The sequence below is a fragment of the Sturnira hondurensis genome, unplaced genomic scaffold, assembly GCF_014824575.4.
Source record: "Sturnira hondurensis isolate 20B ecotype Veracruz unplaced genomic scaffold, ASM1482457v3 Scaffold0021143, whole genome shotgun sequence".
Lineage (NCBI taxonomy): Eukaryota > Metazoa > Chordata > Mammalia > Chiroptera > Phyllostomidae > Sturnira > Sturnira hondurensis.
The window spans coordinates 23,893,083-23,910,902 of record NW_028093774.1 but is presented as its reverse complement, the minus strand read 5'-3'; the positions used below and the strand labels follow the sequence as shown (position 1 = coordinate 23,910,902).

The 17,820-nt window shown below is 39.2% G+C and overlaps 1 protein-coding gene across 2 annotated transcripts in view; it reads right to left on the bottom strand.

Annotated features, from left to right (window-relative positions):
- SYNJ2BP (synaptojanin 2 binding protein) overlaps positions 1-17,820 on the bottom strand; it is a 48,390-nt gene that overhangs the window by 6,797 nt on the left and 23,773 nt on the right. For both annotated transcript variants that reach the window (XM_037031649.1, XM_037031650.1), the window contains exons 2-3: positions 9,937-10,073; positions 2-97 (exon numbers count right to left, since the gene is read on the bottom strand). In XM_037031649.1, the coding sequence (XP_036887544.1) occupies positions 2-97; positions 9,937-10,073 (233 nt within the window). The remainder of the gene's footprint in view (position 1; positions 98-9,936; positions 10,074-17,820) is intronic.

Genomic DNA, 17,820 nt, shown 5'->3' with positions numbered 1-17,820 from the left:
CCCTGTGCTGCACCCTCAGGGACACGGCGTAGCCTGCGTTCCGGAAGAGATCTACAGCATCCTGGTGCAGCAGGTTCTTTAAGTCTTTACCATTTACCTGTCACAAACAGCAAGAAAAAGTAGTAAGAGGTAGAACGTAAACTCTCTGAAGTCAAAGATTTACTTTCATGGGACCAAACATTTAAAAAACAAACTCCTACAGAGCAAGTTCCAGGGGTTTGGAGAATGGGTAAAGTCACTTAGACATCAGTGTAATTTTTTCATTTTCAAAGCTGTTTTTCTAGAACTGAGGTTCCAAGGGCCATTTGAAGAGCACTAAGTTAAAAAAAAAGTTATCTCCCTTTCATCTTGGCTCCTACACACTGTCTCACTTGGCACCCTTACTGTATTTGTGTGTCTTCCATGAGCACCAGCCTGGATTCCTACAGCTGCCATGGTCTTCCAGGTTCTTTCTCATCCCTGGCACTGCCAGCTTCAAGTCTAGAAATGTGATTATATGAAACTCACCCACAATTTATTTTGATGTGGTATAAATCTACTAGCCCATTCTATTGGTCTTGCTCTATTGTGAGCAATTTCCCTTGATTCCACTGATGCTCCTACCTTCCTCAAGTTTACTAAAGAACATGTTTCTGTGATGATACAAACTCAAACTCCTAAAAAACGTTTCAGTGTGCATCAGTACTAGTGTGCATTCAGTGTGCACCTCACTTAGAGGTGAGAGATGTGACAGACTACTGGTATTAATATTTTTGTGTTGGGACTGACAGCAGCCACAAGTGGTATCTATCCCATACTGCACTGAGTGACGCAGCATAGCCCACTTTGCCGAGGTCTACGTATCTTTCATGCATGTCAATGACATCAACAGCAACAGCAGCAAAAATGTCTCATATATTTAATTGGTAGCCTCTGTGCTATTTACATTATGGATTTTCTAATTTAATTCTCACAATAATCCTAAGAGATAGAAACTATTTTTATCTTGTTTTCACAAATGAAGAAACTAAAGCTTAGCAAGATTAGGTTATTTACCCAAAGGTATAGTAAGTGTAGGAGCTAGAGTTAGGGTTTTTAGATACCAGAAGGAAGAATAAAGTGCCCTGCATTTTACTGCTTCTTCTACATTATCCCTCTACTTCGACTCACCATTCTTTGCTCAGCTGAACCTCAAATCTTATTAAACCCCCTCATCTCCATTGTCACCGTGTGCCTTCTCCTAGAGGGTCATAACAGTCCTCCCACTCTGCCTCCTGCCAGAATCCTTGGTGGATTCATCTACCAACAACTTGGCTTCTCCAACTCAAGTTTCTAGCTCTATTCCATCTTAGTCACCAACGGGCATAAGCCTTGGACTTCACCATCAGGCAGTAAACTCCAGTCACCAAACCCCAGTGCCCCTTTTCAGTCTTCAGACCACCTCCTCCATTTTGCAGTTCTGTCTTAGTTATGAAGACTTAACTCTCAGCTCTTGAACTTCTCCTTTCCTAATTCCTTCTTTCTTCCTGCCTTCTTAAGGTAAGTATTTCTCAATGCCAGTTGTCTTTTGTCCTCTTACCTTTCCTCCCAGGTGATCTCTCACAATTTTAACTACAATGTGCAAGACTCCTAAACCTGTATCCCTACTTCTCCTCCTAGATTTGCCTATTTCCTGCTGGATGCCTGTACCTGGATATTCTGCCAGACCCCCAACACTTCCAACTCCTCTTTATTATGTCCCACAAAACCAGACTATTCCAACCTCCTTCTAATTGGCACTATCAACCCTTCAGAATAAAATTTTGATAATTTTTTTGGTTTTTTAAAACTTTTTATTGTTAATATTTTTAAACTCCATTCTGTCAATCTTCACATACAATATATTGCCAAATTCTGTAACCTGACAGTCCTCACATGCTATTATTTTGTTTCTACTCTCTCTCTTTTGGCTGTGGACACTTGTAGCTGAACTACTGTAATCACATCTCTGCCTTACCTTCCCCTACCTCCTCACCTGTTCTTCCCTATTCAAATGCTATGTCTCCAGATCAATCGTTCTAAAGTACAAGTGTGTGTATCACATTATGGCTCAAAAACAAAAGCAGAAGTAGGAGGAGAGGAAAGCGTGCATGACTGATTTCTCATTTTGAGATGCAAAGTCCTCTAGGAAAGAGCTGGAACCTACAATACGTTCCCAATTTAATCTCTTATTACTCCCTTTCTTATATCCTATATTCTAACTAAATCACGTAACTCGTTGACCCTGGGACAAAAAAAACCCCATGTATTCTTACTTTCATACCTGTGCTTAAGCTATATAGCCACCATCTGAATACCCTTTCCTTTAAGAAAATTCTATTTATCTTCCAAGATTGATCTTAAGTAGGATTAGTCCTGGTGCCCACAGTGTAGAAATGAACACAGGGTTTTCTAATTGATGGACTTTAATTTCATGCTACCAAGCTACGTTCTGATTTTGGGGCGGGGGAGGTAGATATGCTACAGGGAAGTTAACTTTGAGATTTCTCAACTGAGTCATTCTCAATTTTTTAGTTAATTCCTGGGGAAGAGTATAGGCATGAGAGACTGATTGTAGTGAGAATACTTACTTAACCAATGTAGCCCATATGATAACTGTAATTCTCATTTAAAGAAACAGGTATTTATTTTCTTTCAGAGACATACAAATAAGTTAAGGATGTAGTTATGTTAACAAAAAAAAGGCATCATAGCTCAGTATCAGAGCCAAGTTTCATAGTAATATGAATGCAAGTGGGAGAACTATATGACATTCAATGGCAAGAATACCGAGTTCAAAATAATCTTCGCCATAGTCGTCAGTAATGATTGCTGGGCATCACTGCGTATTTATTACCATCTCTGCAGCTGCCTATTCATTTGCGTGTACTAACTTAGCCAGTCCTCCCAATAATCCTGTAAGTCAGGAGTCCCCATTTTACTGATAAAACTACAACGGCCAGGCCACTTGTGCACGGGCCTGTGTAATGGAGGCAGCCAAGCCAGGATTCAAAGTCAAGCTGCTGGGCCCCAAACATTCACTTTAAAACACAAAACCATATCCATTTATACTGTAAGCAAAGATTTTATTTCAGTAACACATCACCATCACATTAATGTCATAAACTGAATTTTTATTGATTTGCAGTATCCTTTGTATTTAATATGTAACCCACTGAAAAATTTAGTTGTATGAAAATATGAAGTGTTTATTGTTTTTTCCATTTTTAACTACTTTTAAAGTATTTTTTACTGATTGTGCTCTTACAGTTTTCCCAATTTTCCTCCTTTATCCCCGCTCTGCCCTGCCCCTCCAACCCTCCAGCAATCCCCCACCCTTAGTTCACGTCCATGGGTTGCACACATAAGTTCTTTGAGTCCTGTTTCCTATACCATTTTTATGCCCGTCTATTTTATGCCTACTGATTATGCTCCCCCTTCCCTGTACCTTTTCTCCCCCATTCCTCCCTTCCCACTCCCCACTGAACTCCCTCAATGTGACCTCCATTTCTGTGGTTCTGTTCCTATTCTAGTTGTTTGCTTAGTTTTTGTTTCCATTGTTTTTCTTTTAGGTTCATTTGTTGATAGTTGTGAGTTTGTTGTCATTTTACTGTTCATGGTTTTTAATCTTCTTTTTCTTAGATAAGTCCCTTTAACATTTCATATAATAAGGGCTTAGTGATGACAAACTCCTTTAACTTGACCTTATCTGGGAAGCACTTTATCTGCCCTTCCATTCTAAATGAAAGCTTTGCTGGATGGAGTAATCTTAGATGTAGGTCCTTGCCTTTCATGACTTGGAATACTTCTTTCCAGCCCCTTCTTGCCTGCAAGGTTACTTTGGGGAAATCAGCTGATAGCCTTATGGACACTCCTTTGTAGGTAATTCTCTCCTTTCCTCTTGCTTCTTTTAGGATTTTCTCTTTATATTTAATCTTGGGTGATTTAAAAATGATGTGCCTTGGTGGTTCCTCTTTGGGTCCAACTTCTTTGAAACTCTCTGAGCTTCCTGGACTTCCTAGAAGTCTATTTCCTTCACCAGATTGGGGAAGTTTTCCTTCATTATTTGTTCAAATAATTTTTCAATTTCTTGCTGTTGTTCTCCTTCTGGCACCCCTATAATTCAGATCCGGGAATGTTTCAGATTGTCCCAGAGGTAAGACTCACTACATTTTTTTGAATTCTTGTTTCTTCATTCTGTTCTGGTTGGATGTTTATTTCTTCCTTTTGTTCCAAATTGTTGCTTTAAGTCCTGGTTTCCTTCCTGTCACTGTTGGGTCCCTGAATATTTTGCTTTATTTCATTTTGGGTATCTTTCACTTGTTTTTTCATTTTTTGACCAAGTTCAATCAGATCTGTGAGCATTTTGATTACCAGGGCTTTAAATCCTCCATCAGATAGGTTGACAATCTCCTTGTTTAGTTCTCTTTCTGAGGTTTTGCTGTGTTCTTTCATTTGGGCCATATTTCTTTGTCTTGGCACCTGGTAAGTTGTAAGGGGGCAGGGCCTTATTCACTGGGGCAGGGCAATCCTCTTTGCTGCCTGTAAGGGAGGGGCCAGAGAGGGAACCATGCAGCTTGCCTGCTCGTCCCTAGTGCACCTTCCAACAACTCGCGTGTGAGACTGCGAATTTCTCCCACCGTGGCAACTGTGGTAGTCCACTGCCAACTGAGTCTTAGTTTCTCCTTAAGTCAGCCCCACCCGCCTCACCGCAGTTTTATCTCAGCTGGCCAGTCCACGTGGTTCGTGCCTTACCAGTCTGGTTGTTCTGATTTTTTTCTTTAACTCCTTGGTTGTCAAAGTTCTATGCAGTTTGATTTTCTGGCATTTCTGGTTGTTTATTGATTTTAGATTGGTTGTTATCCTCCTTTTGGTTGTACAAGGAAACAAAGGGTTTCTACCTACACCTCCATCTTGGCTAGAACTTGTTTATGTATTGTTTTTATTCTAGTGTTCTATGCTTTAACAAGCCCTCCAGGTGATTCTGAAGTCTGAGTTAGCTCTAACCTAAAATGCCTGAAATAGTCTTCTAAATGGGTATGGTTTCCATACCTGGTCTACTCACCCTATTTAATACATACTCCATGAATTCACCAATTTCATCAGCAATTTACCATCTACTAGAATAGTGATTTTTAAAAATATGTATCTATTGACCCATTACAGAAGATAGTGAAGGCAATCCAGTGGGTCAAGACCACTATTTAATTTTTTAAAAGTGAAATTAGAAGAAAACACAGCATATCAGAAAGCACCACATACAGAAGAAATAAGTATTATTTTGTTAAACTTTGCTTCGGTTATGTGTTTATTTGTGTTTATTTGTGAAGATTAAAAACCATGAACAGTAAAATGCACATGCACACATGTGTATTTCCTATTACAGGTCATAATTTAAAAGGCTTGAGCCCTGGCTGGTGTGGCTCAGTGTACTGAGCGCCGGAATGAGAACCAAAGGGTCACCTGTTCAATTCCCAGTCAGGCACATGTGTTCTGATAGGAAAACATACAATTTTTTGCTTTAAGTATGGTTGTTAGCAGTCTTTAAAAATGCCTTAAGAAATGAGTAAACTGAGTTAACATTAGCCTTCTTTGATGATTAATAATTTTGAAATGCTTCAGGATAATCTAACATTATTTCAGGATAATGTTAGTTTTAGGAACTCTATAGAATAATACAAATGTAGATATTTAAGATATAGAGGAAAATAGGCTCAATTTAATAAGCACTGACCTCAGATTATACTCTGGATATTTTAATTTTTTATCAAGATTTTGAAATGAACTGCACTTGGGGGAAGGGGGTATCTCTTTTTTCATCAAAGTTGAAGGAAAAAAATTATCCAATTCCAATTAATCAGGCCCAGCCAAAAAAGTCAGTTATACTATAAGTCGTTCACAGAGCAACTAATTTGCCAGATGCTTACTGTGTGCCAGCTACAGGCCTAGTGCTGGGGACACAGAGATGAGAAGACAAAGACTCTTCCCCCTAGAGGTGCTTTTGTCTGAAGGGCTCTGTCTATTCCAGTGACTGAGCAGCTGATTAGATAATGAGGATGCCTGGTGGGTCTTTCCTATTGATTTCTAAGCTAAGAGCAGAAACAAGTCTTTTATTTTCTTTTAATTCTCCATAGAATCTGGCACGGGCACTCAGCAGGCCATCAGGTAACGATCGTTGATAAATGTTGATGACTACTCAACTCTTTCATTCTCCAAATTAACCACTGTACTTGAAGAGAATATGAAAGGCAGCTGACTAATGGCCCAGTCTGTGCCATTTTAGTTATATAAGGGGTTTGGTCAAAATGAAACGTTCACCTGTACGATATAACAGCTATGTCATCCAGCGCTTCATAAAAATGTCTAGTTCACTGAGGATTGATTACTCTTTTTTTTTTTAAAGATTTTTATTTATTTATTTATTTATTTTTAGAGGGGAAGGAGAGACGGAGAGAAACATCAATGTATGGTTGCCTTTTTTGTGCATCCCCTGCTGGTAGTTAGCCTGCAAGGAACCGGTCTGCAACCCAGGCATGTGCCCTGACTGGGAATCGAACTGCGATCGTCTGGTTCGCAGGCCCGTGCTCAATCCACTGAGCTACGCCAGCCAGGGCAGGATTAATTACTCTTGACTACCCACCTCCCTTCCTAGGCAGACACAAGAAGGAAATGAGAAACCTAGACAGTTTACTAATCTTTTTGTCACAAAAAGAAAATTTCCCCAGATCCCCTAATAACCTATACAAATATTAAACCATCCTCACCATCACATACAAAAAATGAACTTTGGGTGAGGAATCTCCAGCCCCTGTCTCAACTACAGGACTGTTCTTCTCCTGTTGATACCTGTTTTTGTTTTATGGCTGCCAGACATGACAGGGCCTTACACATCACTTTCAGTCATTAAAGACGTTTCTCTCTTTTTTGTTTAAACCATCCACAGTGAAAATTAAATTTCACTTTTGATGAGAAATGGAAAACTGCATAATAAACTTGTAGTTATTCACTTTTAGAACTTGAAATTAAGATAAAATATGGCTATTTAGGGAGAAATGCAAAGATTACATTAATAGTCAGTAACTGACAAGAAACCTAGATCACGTAATGATACTTCCTGGACTTATCCGAGCTGTGCATGCACTAAGGAAGGGGCACATTCTGTCTGGTCATCCAGCAAAAGTTAAGAGTTTTTACAACACGGGCCTGTGTGAGAACAGGAAAGCCTGTAGAGAATAAATGGGATAATAGGCTAATAAATAATTTAACATCATTTTAGAGAGACCCCAAAGCCCATCATAAATGAGTACTTCGGTACATCAACGGGATAAAGTGAGCTAACGCATAGATGTAACCATTTAATGGTTAAGGGCTAACAATTCACTTTAGGACAGAGAAGGAACAAGATGGTAAGTGAGACAACAGAGTCGCTGTTTCTTAAGGAATGGGATGTGGAAAGAAGAATTTTGGAGCAAACTCTTGGAAGGGGTATTTGGGCCACAGGCTGTAAACCTAGGTGGAACGGAGAGGACGTGCTGTCCTTTTCCACCTATATATGCTCCATCTTTTTCTCTGTCTTCTGTATCTCTCTCCATATCTGCTTGCATTTCCCGTCTTCTTTCATATTTCTTTTTCTTAACTGTACAGAACATAAACTCGAATCATTCTTTGTAATGTTTAATATATATTTGTAATATTATTTACTATCTTATATAGATCTTTGTAATATTTCTTATATTTTAATAAAGTGAAATCCTCTTTCCTATAAATTTTCAAATGGGCTGAGTTATTTAGACATCTATTTTTCTCTTCATTGACATTTACTTCCTACCCTTTTTATAATAAAAACTTGAGTGGCCTGCCAGTCATTTCTTTCTTTCTGAGGCAATCGATGGCCCATATGACAAAGGCTTCATCTCAGTTCATATCTAGTAAGTTCTCTCACATTGAGGTCTACGTCCTTTTCTTCCCCTTGTCTAATTCTAATTCTACCCTTTATAAAAAGACTAATTTGTTTTTATCTAAAACCACACATAAAATCTGCTATTAATTCATCATGCAACTTTCTGTTTAGGATAACTAATCCTAGCTTTTCATTTATCTTTTAGGAGGCACTATAATGCACTAGTTAAGAGTACAGGTTCCAGATTCAGACAGACCAAAATTTTAGTCCTCTGCCACTTACTACTTGTGTGCCCCTGGGCAAGCTGCTTGACCTTACCAAGCCTCAGCTTTCTTAGCTACAAATCAGGCATAATAACTGTACATACCTCATAGAGTTACTACAATATTAAATAAGTTTAAAGTTCTCTGCATATTGCTTAACATATAGTCCTCAAAATTTTCTAATCATCCTCATTTTTCAATAATCTACCTTTAACCAAAGCTTTTCAAATAAGATGGCTCCCTTCTTAACTCCTATACTTTTCGTGTCTTTCTTCTGTTAAAATGTTGGACTGAATAGTTTCTAACTACATGCTGTATCTTTATTTCAACCCACGCTCAAGTTTTCCTTAATGTACCACTTTAAGGTGATTTCATGTTTTCAAGAGTCTTTCTCCTTTGAGCTATGGGAAATAATCTACTTCTTAACTTCTCATCTATTCTTTGAGATAAAAGATAGATTATCAGCCATGGCTGGGTAGCTCAGATAGTTGCAGCGTCATCCCATAAACCAAAAGGTTGCAGGTTTGATCCCCAGTCAAGGCACACACCTGGGTTGTGGGTTTGATCCCAGTAGGGGTACATATGGAAGGCAACCAATCAAAGTTTCTCTCTCACATCAGTGTTTTTTTCCTCTCTCTCTCTCTCTCTCTCTCTCTCTCTCTCTCAAATCAATAAACATATCCTCTGGTGAAGATTTAGAAAAAAATTTTTTCTTGTATTGAATACAAAAAGAGGGGAAGGGAGGGGGGAAAAGAGGGAGAGAAACACTGATGTGAGAAACACTGATTGCCACTCACACATACCCAACTGGGCACCGAATCCACAACTCAGGCACAAGCCCGGACTGAGGATCAAACTGGTGACCTTTCACACTGCAGGGCGAGGCCCAATCAACTGCACCTCCTTGGCCAGGGCCCTGGAGAGGATTTCTTTTTTTTAATGTTTAAGAAAAAAAGGGTTGATTATTACTGTCTCTATCCCAACAGATTAATAAATAAGGTCTAGAAGCTTAATGAACTGAAAAGAGGCAAAATGGTCAGTGAGAAGGACTAAAATGGAATATTACCATTCATGATACTTTATATTCTGATCAGCCAGCCTTGCTGGATTTGCCTAAATTTACTAACTTGTTTCATTTATTAAATACATATTGAACAACGTGCTAGAATGTAAAAGATTAAAAAGAGATCTGGTCCCTGAATTGAGGAACTTCCAGAAAATAACGGAATTAATGGTTACCATACAGTATTACTAGAGACATTCACAGAGTGAAATGGAAGCACAGTGGACAGATATCCAAATCAGGTTGCATTCCAATGTTTTGTCTTAATAATGGGAGAAAAGGGCTCTGAGTCTAAAAAGAACACTTAATTCCTACTTCCTTTCTAGCAGCTTTGGCATAAAGGAAGATATATTAATGTTCAAACCTACAAAAAAAGAAGTGATAAAGTATAACAGAAAAACAACAAAAATTGTGAATTTCAAGTGCCCACTCCACCCACCAGTCCCTCGGCCCACCCCGTTTCATGTTTTTTTTTTGAACTTGGGTAAGTAACCTCACACTCTGGACTTACTTTTGCCCTGTCTATCAAGCAAGGTAACACACTCCATATTCTAAGGTAGGGCTGAAAAAGATGACTGACCAAGGTCCCTCCCATTGACCTCTATAATTTGGACATTTCCTGATCCAAAATGACAGGCAGGAATCTTCCCTAGGAGTAGGAAGTGGGGTCTAGGGCGCTAGGGACAGAGAAGGAAGCGGAAGCCAGTTCTCACCGAGAGGATTTTATCACCTTCCTGGAGCCGCCCATCCAGGGCGGCAGCCCCATTCTCTTTGATGCTGCTGACGTAGATGCCACTGTCGTTGGAGATGTACTGCTGATCGGTCCCACCAACGATGTTGAAGCCCAGTCCTAAGAAAATCATGGAGAAGTTGTGAAGGAGATAGAGGTGAATAAAAACACATGGATTAAGGAAGAAGAGAGCCCTGGCTGGTGTGGCTCAGTGGATTGAGCATCAGCCTGCAAACCAAAGGGTCGCTGGTTTGATTCCCAGTCAGGGCACATGCCTGGGTTGTGGACCAGGTCCCCAATGGGGGTGTGCGAGAGATAACCACACACTGATGTTTCTCTCTTTCCTCCCTCCCTTCCCACCTGTCTAAAAATAAATAAAATGTTTTTAAAACATAAAATAAAAAATAAAGAAGAAGAAGAGAAAGTGAAAGGCCTAGTGGAGTGGGGAGGTTGATCAGTCAGAATATTAAATAGCTGGTGAATACTCATGGGCAAAGTCAGTGAATAGTATCACCAACCGAGGTCAAGAGTATCTAGAGCTGCCTGCTCTGGTCAGGTAGAACTAAAAACACAAACATGGTGATCAACATGGTTTGTCAAATATAAAAAAAATCTATGCTGAGTGAAATAATGGCAATTCTTGTTAAGATGTGCTTCCATCCACATTTGATTCTGATCTATTGATGGCATTCAGTGGACCCAGTTCTTGACTTTCCTGTTATTAAGGTAACAAGGTTAGCTGTGCTCATGAGAAGGAGCTATGCTTTTAACTAATTAGCAAAAAAACTATTCCTAATGTAGTGGGAGAGAGGTTCCTAACCAAACTTTTCCTTCCACACGTCTCCCAACCTTTGGGAGAGTTTGTGTATGGTGGTGTTTCAGAAGAAATGGCCTTGGGTGTCCCATTTATTTTTTTCTATTTTGAGTTAGGCGGCAGTAGTGTAAGTATTGGCAGGAAACCTGGGAAACAGAACTGTACCATATTTTTGGACTACAAGATGCACACCCCTCCCTGTGAAAATTTGGGAGGAATAATGGTTGTTAATGCTGCTGAGTTGTTTACATTTACATGGGTGAAATATTATGTTATTTATGTTATTAAATTTTTACCACATTTTTAGCTTCAACAATTTTTTTCCCTTTTCTCCTCCTCTAAAACCTAGGTGTGTCTTACGGTCCAAAACATAGGGCGACTGATGCCTCATGATGGAAGTAAACTGCCAAATGCACTCTTCTCCCCTTTCTACCTCAAGTACAATGACACACGTGGGTAGAGTGACTGCCAGGTTGTATTTGCAGTAAAAAACCGACTACTCAGAATTGGCAACTCCTCATTTCTCCTTCTTCCCCACCCCAGCAACCACCATCTCTTCTTTGCTTCCAGAAGTGACTGCTTTAAATGGGCATAAAATTTCAGTTACACAAGATCAGTTAAGTTCTAGAAATCTGAAGTACAACACTGTGCCCACACATAACAACGGTGTATTGTACCCTTAAAAATCTTTTGAGAGTAGATATCAATTAAGTGTTTTTAACTCACCAAAAAAAATTTAAAAAAACAGAAAGAAAACTGACTACCAAAGCACTGTTTCCATGGTCCTTCCACTTAGTTGTGGGAAGGATTTCAGTTTACTCAAACCATTGTCATAAAGGGACTTTACCTATGCATTACAAAGAAAAGAAAAGAAAAGAAAAAGGAACTTCCCTGGGGTTTTCTTAATGTTAGGTACTGTAGAATTCAGAGCCAGGGTGCAAAGGGAAAGGAGACTGGAAACAAGTAATAAACAAAAATGTGGTAGCACAATTGGGAGGAAGAGCCATTAGTTTACTACTGGTCTCAATAAAAAGCAGACACTTAAAGAGACATGCGTGGGCTTTCTGAACCTTTTACTTATTGGTGGGATGAGAGCTCACATGTACAGTGCACAGTATTACTATAAGCACTAGAAAATTAATCTGTGATTTAAGGAAACACGTGGCTGAAGAAAGAAGCAGCAGGAAATATTTAACTTAAACAGCACAAGCTGTGCAGAGAATATCTGCAGCTAGAGAATGAAAAGAAGGATTTAAGATACATGATAGAACTATTTCTGGAAGATGACTATTTCAACAACCTGGAAGTATGGGGCATGAAAAATTTAAGTTACTAAATGGTATCTTTTAGAACACTCTGAACTTGTATTACAGTGTGTGGCAAGTACTAAAAGGGGGATATTGGGTAGTTATTTGAGATTAGATGGAAAGGTAGGTGGAGCCTATCTTATGAAAGGCTTTGAAATGACCTCAAAACAGCGACAGGTTTGAGTAAGGTGGCTGAGGCCAACCAGCAGCCTCTCTCAATATGGGAACAAATTATCTGAAGAAAACCTTTCAGTGAAATCCAACATCCTCACCAAACACTACAGCTGCCTCTGGAAATCTTGGGCAGGAAGCATGTGTTAATAAGCAGGCGAATGCAATATAGTACAATGCTAAGAAAGAAGAGGGTCTTTAAACCTACAGAAGATGTCTAAAAAAGAAGTGTGGAAGAAATCTTGCTCAATTTTTCTATAAACAAGCAAGTGCAGTCTACTCCCTACAAAATCACATTACACAGGCATGTTTACAACCTACTGCTACTTCGGTTGTAAATGAATCACACCACTTATCATGAGAACCCCTGAACTGATGTGAAATCCCTTTCTTCAGCCAGAATATTTACAGAACAAAACTCATAGTTCAAAGCACTGTTGCAATAACCAGAAGCCCCCAAAGCACTGAGTAGCAGCAGCAGTACCTATTCAAATCTAAAACTGATCCCCAGTTCATTTGTTCATTAAAGATTACTGGTGTTTTACCATGTGTCAGGCACTGTGTTACGTTCTGAGAAGGACATAAAGGTAAACTAAACAGTCCCTGCTTTTAACTACAAGCAGAAATTTACCTTTTCCCCTGTCCTTTTAGATTTTGCAGAAGCAAATTAATTCAAATCAGAAGACCTAGTCACAAATTCAACTCTGTAACCTAACAGATGTGAACTAAAACTACTCAGTGTCCTTCTGATCCTCAGCTTCACTTTCTGTAACACGATTACAAATGCTGCCCACGCTATCTCAAAAAGGTAACTGTTAGGGTCCAATAATCTTAACAAATCTGTAAAAATCCTTCTAAACTACACAGTTGCTATACTGAGTAACTGCACTGAGGGTAGTTGTCAATAAACTAGCAGTACCTGCTACAGCCCCAAACCAGACAGCTTGATGAAAAAAGGACAACCAACTATACAGTACAAATGTAAAGAGTCAGGGAAGACAGAGAGATTGCAATGTCCATCCATCTATTAATAGGACAAGACTGGACTGGAACTCAAACTTTAAGTATGTCTATAACCTGTGACCCAGACATTTCCCCTCATGAGTAGTTTCCAGCAAAAGTAGCATTTAAAACAAGCAATAATCAGTCCAGCACATGTACCAACCACTTGCAGCAGTCAGCTTGGAAACAGAAGGGGAAGGAAGGACTATCCCAGTATGTATCTGCATATTATCGGCTGTGTCCTAGAACAACCTTCTATAAACAGGGTGGATCACACATCCTGGTTTGTCTAGGAGTCTTGATATACACCTGCAATCAAAATATTCCCCTTCAGCCCAGGCTGGTGTGGCTCAGTGGGCTAAGTGCCACAATGCAAAGAAAAGGGTCTCGAGTTCAATTCCAAGTCAGGGCACATGACTGGGTTGTGGGCCAGGTCCCCTGTGGCCCGGCACATGAGAGGCAACCACACATTGCCGTTTCTCTTCCTCTCTTTCTTTCCCTCCCCCCCCTCAACAAATAAGTGAGTAAATAAATAAATAGAATATTAAAAAATATATTCCCCTTCAATTTCAAATGCACCTAATTTTGAACCAATGCGATCATCCTATCTATAAACAATGATGTAAGAATATGTCAGTTGCAGTATGTTTAGTGATCATGTGAAAACTGCCAGCAATTTAGGTGTCCATCCTTTGGGGAAGAGATTACTAAAATATAGTTAAACATTAGAAGCACTGAATAATCATATGCTAAGTAATGGAGGCTTGAAATGTCCTGTTGATATTAATAGCACGCTATCTCCTTGTAAATGAAAATCCCATGCACACAAAACAATTACCTACTTACAAAAATGCATGCATATTTAAGGACATGTGGAGATGCATTAGAGTAGGTAACTATTAGGGAAGGATGTATTAGTTAGGATAGCGAACCAAGGCAGGGAGGAGGGAGACAACTCAGCAGTCCTGAATGGGGTCTGACAATATTGCCAGATGATCCAGAAATCACAGAAAAACACCATGATAGCACAGGAGGAGGGCAACCCTTGAAATTCTATGTATCATTTCCACTATTTGGGAAAGAAAGCCTTTGAGACTGTGTACTCATCACAAGGTCTAGAAGGGGTAAGAGGAAGGGATCCACAGTGTCTAAAGAAGAAGCCCATAAAATGACTTTGGTTAATTGCCTGCCTCTGGTCACTATCTATTTTATTAGGGAGCCCCTAGTGCTTACAGAAGGAGCCCATAAATAACTTCTTGTAACTGTCTCAACTTTAATTAACTGCCTCTGGTCACATAACCTCAACTTTAATTAACTGCCTCTGCTTTACAACAAGATGCACAAATAGAGTCTTGGAGCGAGATAAGGATTCAGGCTAACAGACTCCCACACACACCTAAGTTTGGGTAGTCACATACCCTGGCAATCAATATTTAACTTCTTCACCCCTATCACACCAACAACATAAACTCTCAGAACAAAGGACCTGATGCTCTTGCCTTTCTCCCCAACCTCAGCTGTTCTTTTCCACGAGAACGTATCACTACTAAGCCCTGCTTACATGCTGATAGACTTGCTATTCCGTAATTCCTTACTGCGTGAGCAAGAAGAGCTGAGTTTCTCCCGTAACAGATGTAGGATGAAGTTAGAAATGAGGGGTAAAAACAAAACCAAAAAAGGATCTTGCATGTATTGATGGTCATAATGTGTTATGGAGCGAATGGATATAATTAGTTCAGTTCTCAGCACCTACAGTCCAAAGGGGGTTAAGGGGAGAGGGCAAAGAAAAAGACCTAGACTCAATGGACTTAAAAAAAATAACATTTAAAATGTGCTGTGAACCAAACTATCTCAGCTGGAGTCACTAATATGGGGGCCAGGGGACTAAAATGGAGTCAGGAGGCTATGAAGAAAGTGGGGCCTATGCAGCCTACTCACATTCGTGCCTCAGTTCTCAGAGCTGCTCTGCTATGAGGTTGCTAAATCTGTTACTAAACTCAGCTCAATGCTGAGTCATAAATATCCCAGAACAACAACCAATGCATGGACACATGGACTTTACCTCTTTCTTACAGTTTTTGCCTCTGTTGTTGGCATAGTGGAAATAACCAAGCCTTGTTAACCTAGCCAGTAAACCTTCATTTGCATGAACGAATTCCATTTTGTGATTTTTGCCTTTATGAATCCTTTCTTTGTTCTCCAAGCACAATTTACATTGCTCCCTGAATCTGTGTATCCTGGGCTGCAGCTCCTTTTGCTCATATAAATGCTCTTTACTCTTTACTACAGTCTAAAATTAATTTTGGTTTACTGTGGCAAGATTAAAATGGGTTGCTTAGTCTCAAATTTGGAAATCTCTAAAGCAAAAAAAGTAAAGATGGCCAAAGAATGACACCTCCTTCTCCAGAGGACTGGGACAGAGAAAGTGGGCCTAGTTTAAGAGTTTTAGAAAGTGAAACAAGAAAATGCTTTTTTATGGCTTCTTCCTGTTTCCAGATCTGGACCTTGAGCTTATTTATGAATAAGAGCAGTAATGACAGCAGCGACACCTAGTATTTATTAGATATGTACCACATACTATGCTGTGCACTTTACAGATATTATCTTATTTAATCTTCTCAACAAACACATGAAGCGATCATTACATTTTACAGATGAATTTAAAGTGCAAGACAAGAAATTAGAGGTAACTTTCCAAAAGGTCAGTCAGCTCTTCCCAAAGCCAAGACACTAAGTTGAGATGTTTGATTCCAAAGTGTGAGTTTGAAACCATTTTTGCTATACTGTATCTTTGTAGAAAATATAAATAACTGCTTTAGAAAAGTATTTGGGCTGGTTCTGAATAAGAAATGTTGGGATATTTGCCAACACTGCCACAGAACAGCCTCTCAAGGTGATACATTCCAGAAGAACTGGTCATCCTGGAGTCCTGCTCCCTCAGTCAGGGTCCCCCTGTTGCCTACTTTCAGGCCAGAGAAGGAAAAACTCTTCATCTCATCCAGATTCTTATCTATTAAATCTGAAAGTTATAAGGTACAAGACCAGTGTTTAATAATGTTATTGCAGAAATAACAATCCTGAACATAATTAAAATGAAACACAATATTTCAATAACACCAATGATAACAGCCACTTGTTGAGTTATGAACACCAGACTGACAAACAACCTATTTCCTCCCCATTCACCTGTTTTTTCTATCCCAGGATAACCTTATAATTTCTCCTAGACATCAACCCAACTCTACTGAACATACAAACCACTATGTATTTATTTACTTTGTGACAAAATAAACATACTGCAAATCAAACTATTGGACACACAAACTGCTGTTTGTTTAGTAGTAAACTGTATGTAACATGACATTTAGTAGTAAACTGTATGTAACATAACATAACATTTTAAGCGTTTTTAAGTGTGTAACATTAATTCAGTGGCACTAAGTACACTATGTGTGCAACCACCCCCAATATATATCTCCAGAATTTTAAAAAAGATTTTATTTATTTATTTTTTAGAGATGGGATGGGATAAAGAGAGGGAGAGAAACATCAGTGTATGGTTGCCTCTCACACACCCCCTACTGGGGGCCTGGCCCACAACCCAGGCATTTGCCCTGAATGGGAATCGAACTGGCAGCCCTTTGATTTGCAGGCCGGCATTCAGTCCACTGAGCTACACCAGCCGGGGCATTTTTTAAAAAGATTTTATTTATTTAACATCTCCAGAATTTTTTATCATACCAAACAACAAAAGTTCTGTACCCATTAAAGAATAACTAACTCCTCATTCTTCCTTCCTCCAGCCCGAGAACCTCTATTACACTTCCTGTTTCTATGAGTTTGCCTATTCTGTATACCTCATAAAGTGGAATCATACAATATTTGTTCTTTGTGTCCTGCTTATTTCCCTTTACACATCTTCCAGGCTCACCTTGTTGTAACGGTATCAGGATTATTTCACTCCTTTTGAAGGATGTGAAATAATGCACTGTATGTATATACCATATTTGGATCATCCAGTCCTCTGTCAATGCACATTTGACTGATCCCACCTTCTGGCTGTTACGAATAATGCTGCAGTAACACTGGTATACAAATATGTGCTTAAGTCCCTTCTCTGAATTCTTTCGGATAAATACCTCAGAACTGAATTGCTGGATCACATGCTAATTTTACATATAACAATTTAATGAACTACCCACACTCATGAGGAGCTGTTTTCCACAGCGGCTGCAGCATTTTACATTCCAAGACTCAATGTCCAGGGTTCTACTTTTTCCACATCCTTGCCAACATTTGTTATTTTCATTGTTTTGTTTTTTGGATAATAGTTATTCTAATGGATGTAAAGTGGTATCTCATTGTTGTTTTGATTTACATTTCCCTAAGGCTAGTGATGTTGAATTTATCTTTTCACGAACTTATTGGACATTTGTATACCTTATTTGAGGAAATTTCTTTCCTCCTTTGCTTATTTTGAAGTGGCTTTGTAGTTGTTCAGCTGTAAGAGTTCTTCATATATTCTGGATATTAATCTATTATCAGGTACATGATGTACAAATATCTTCTCCCA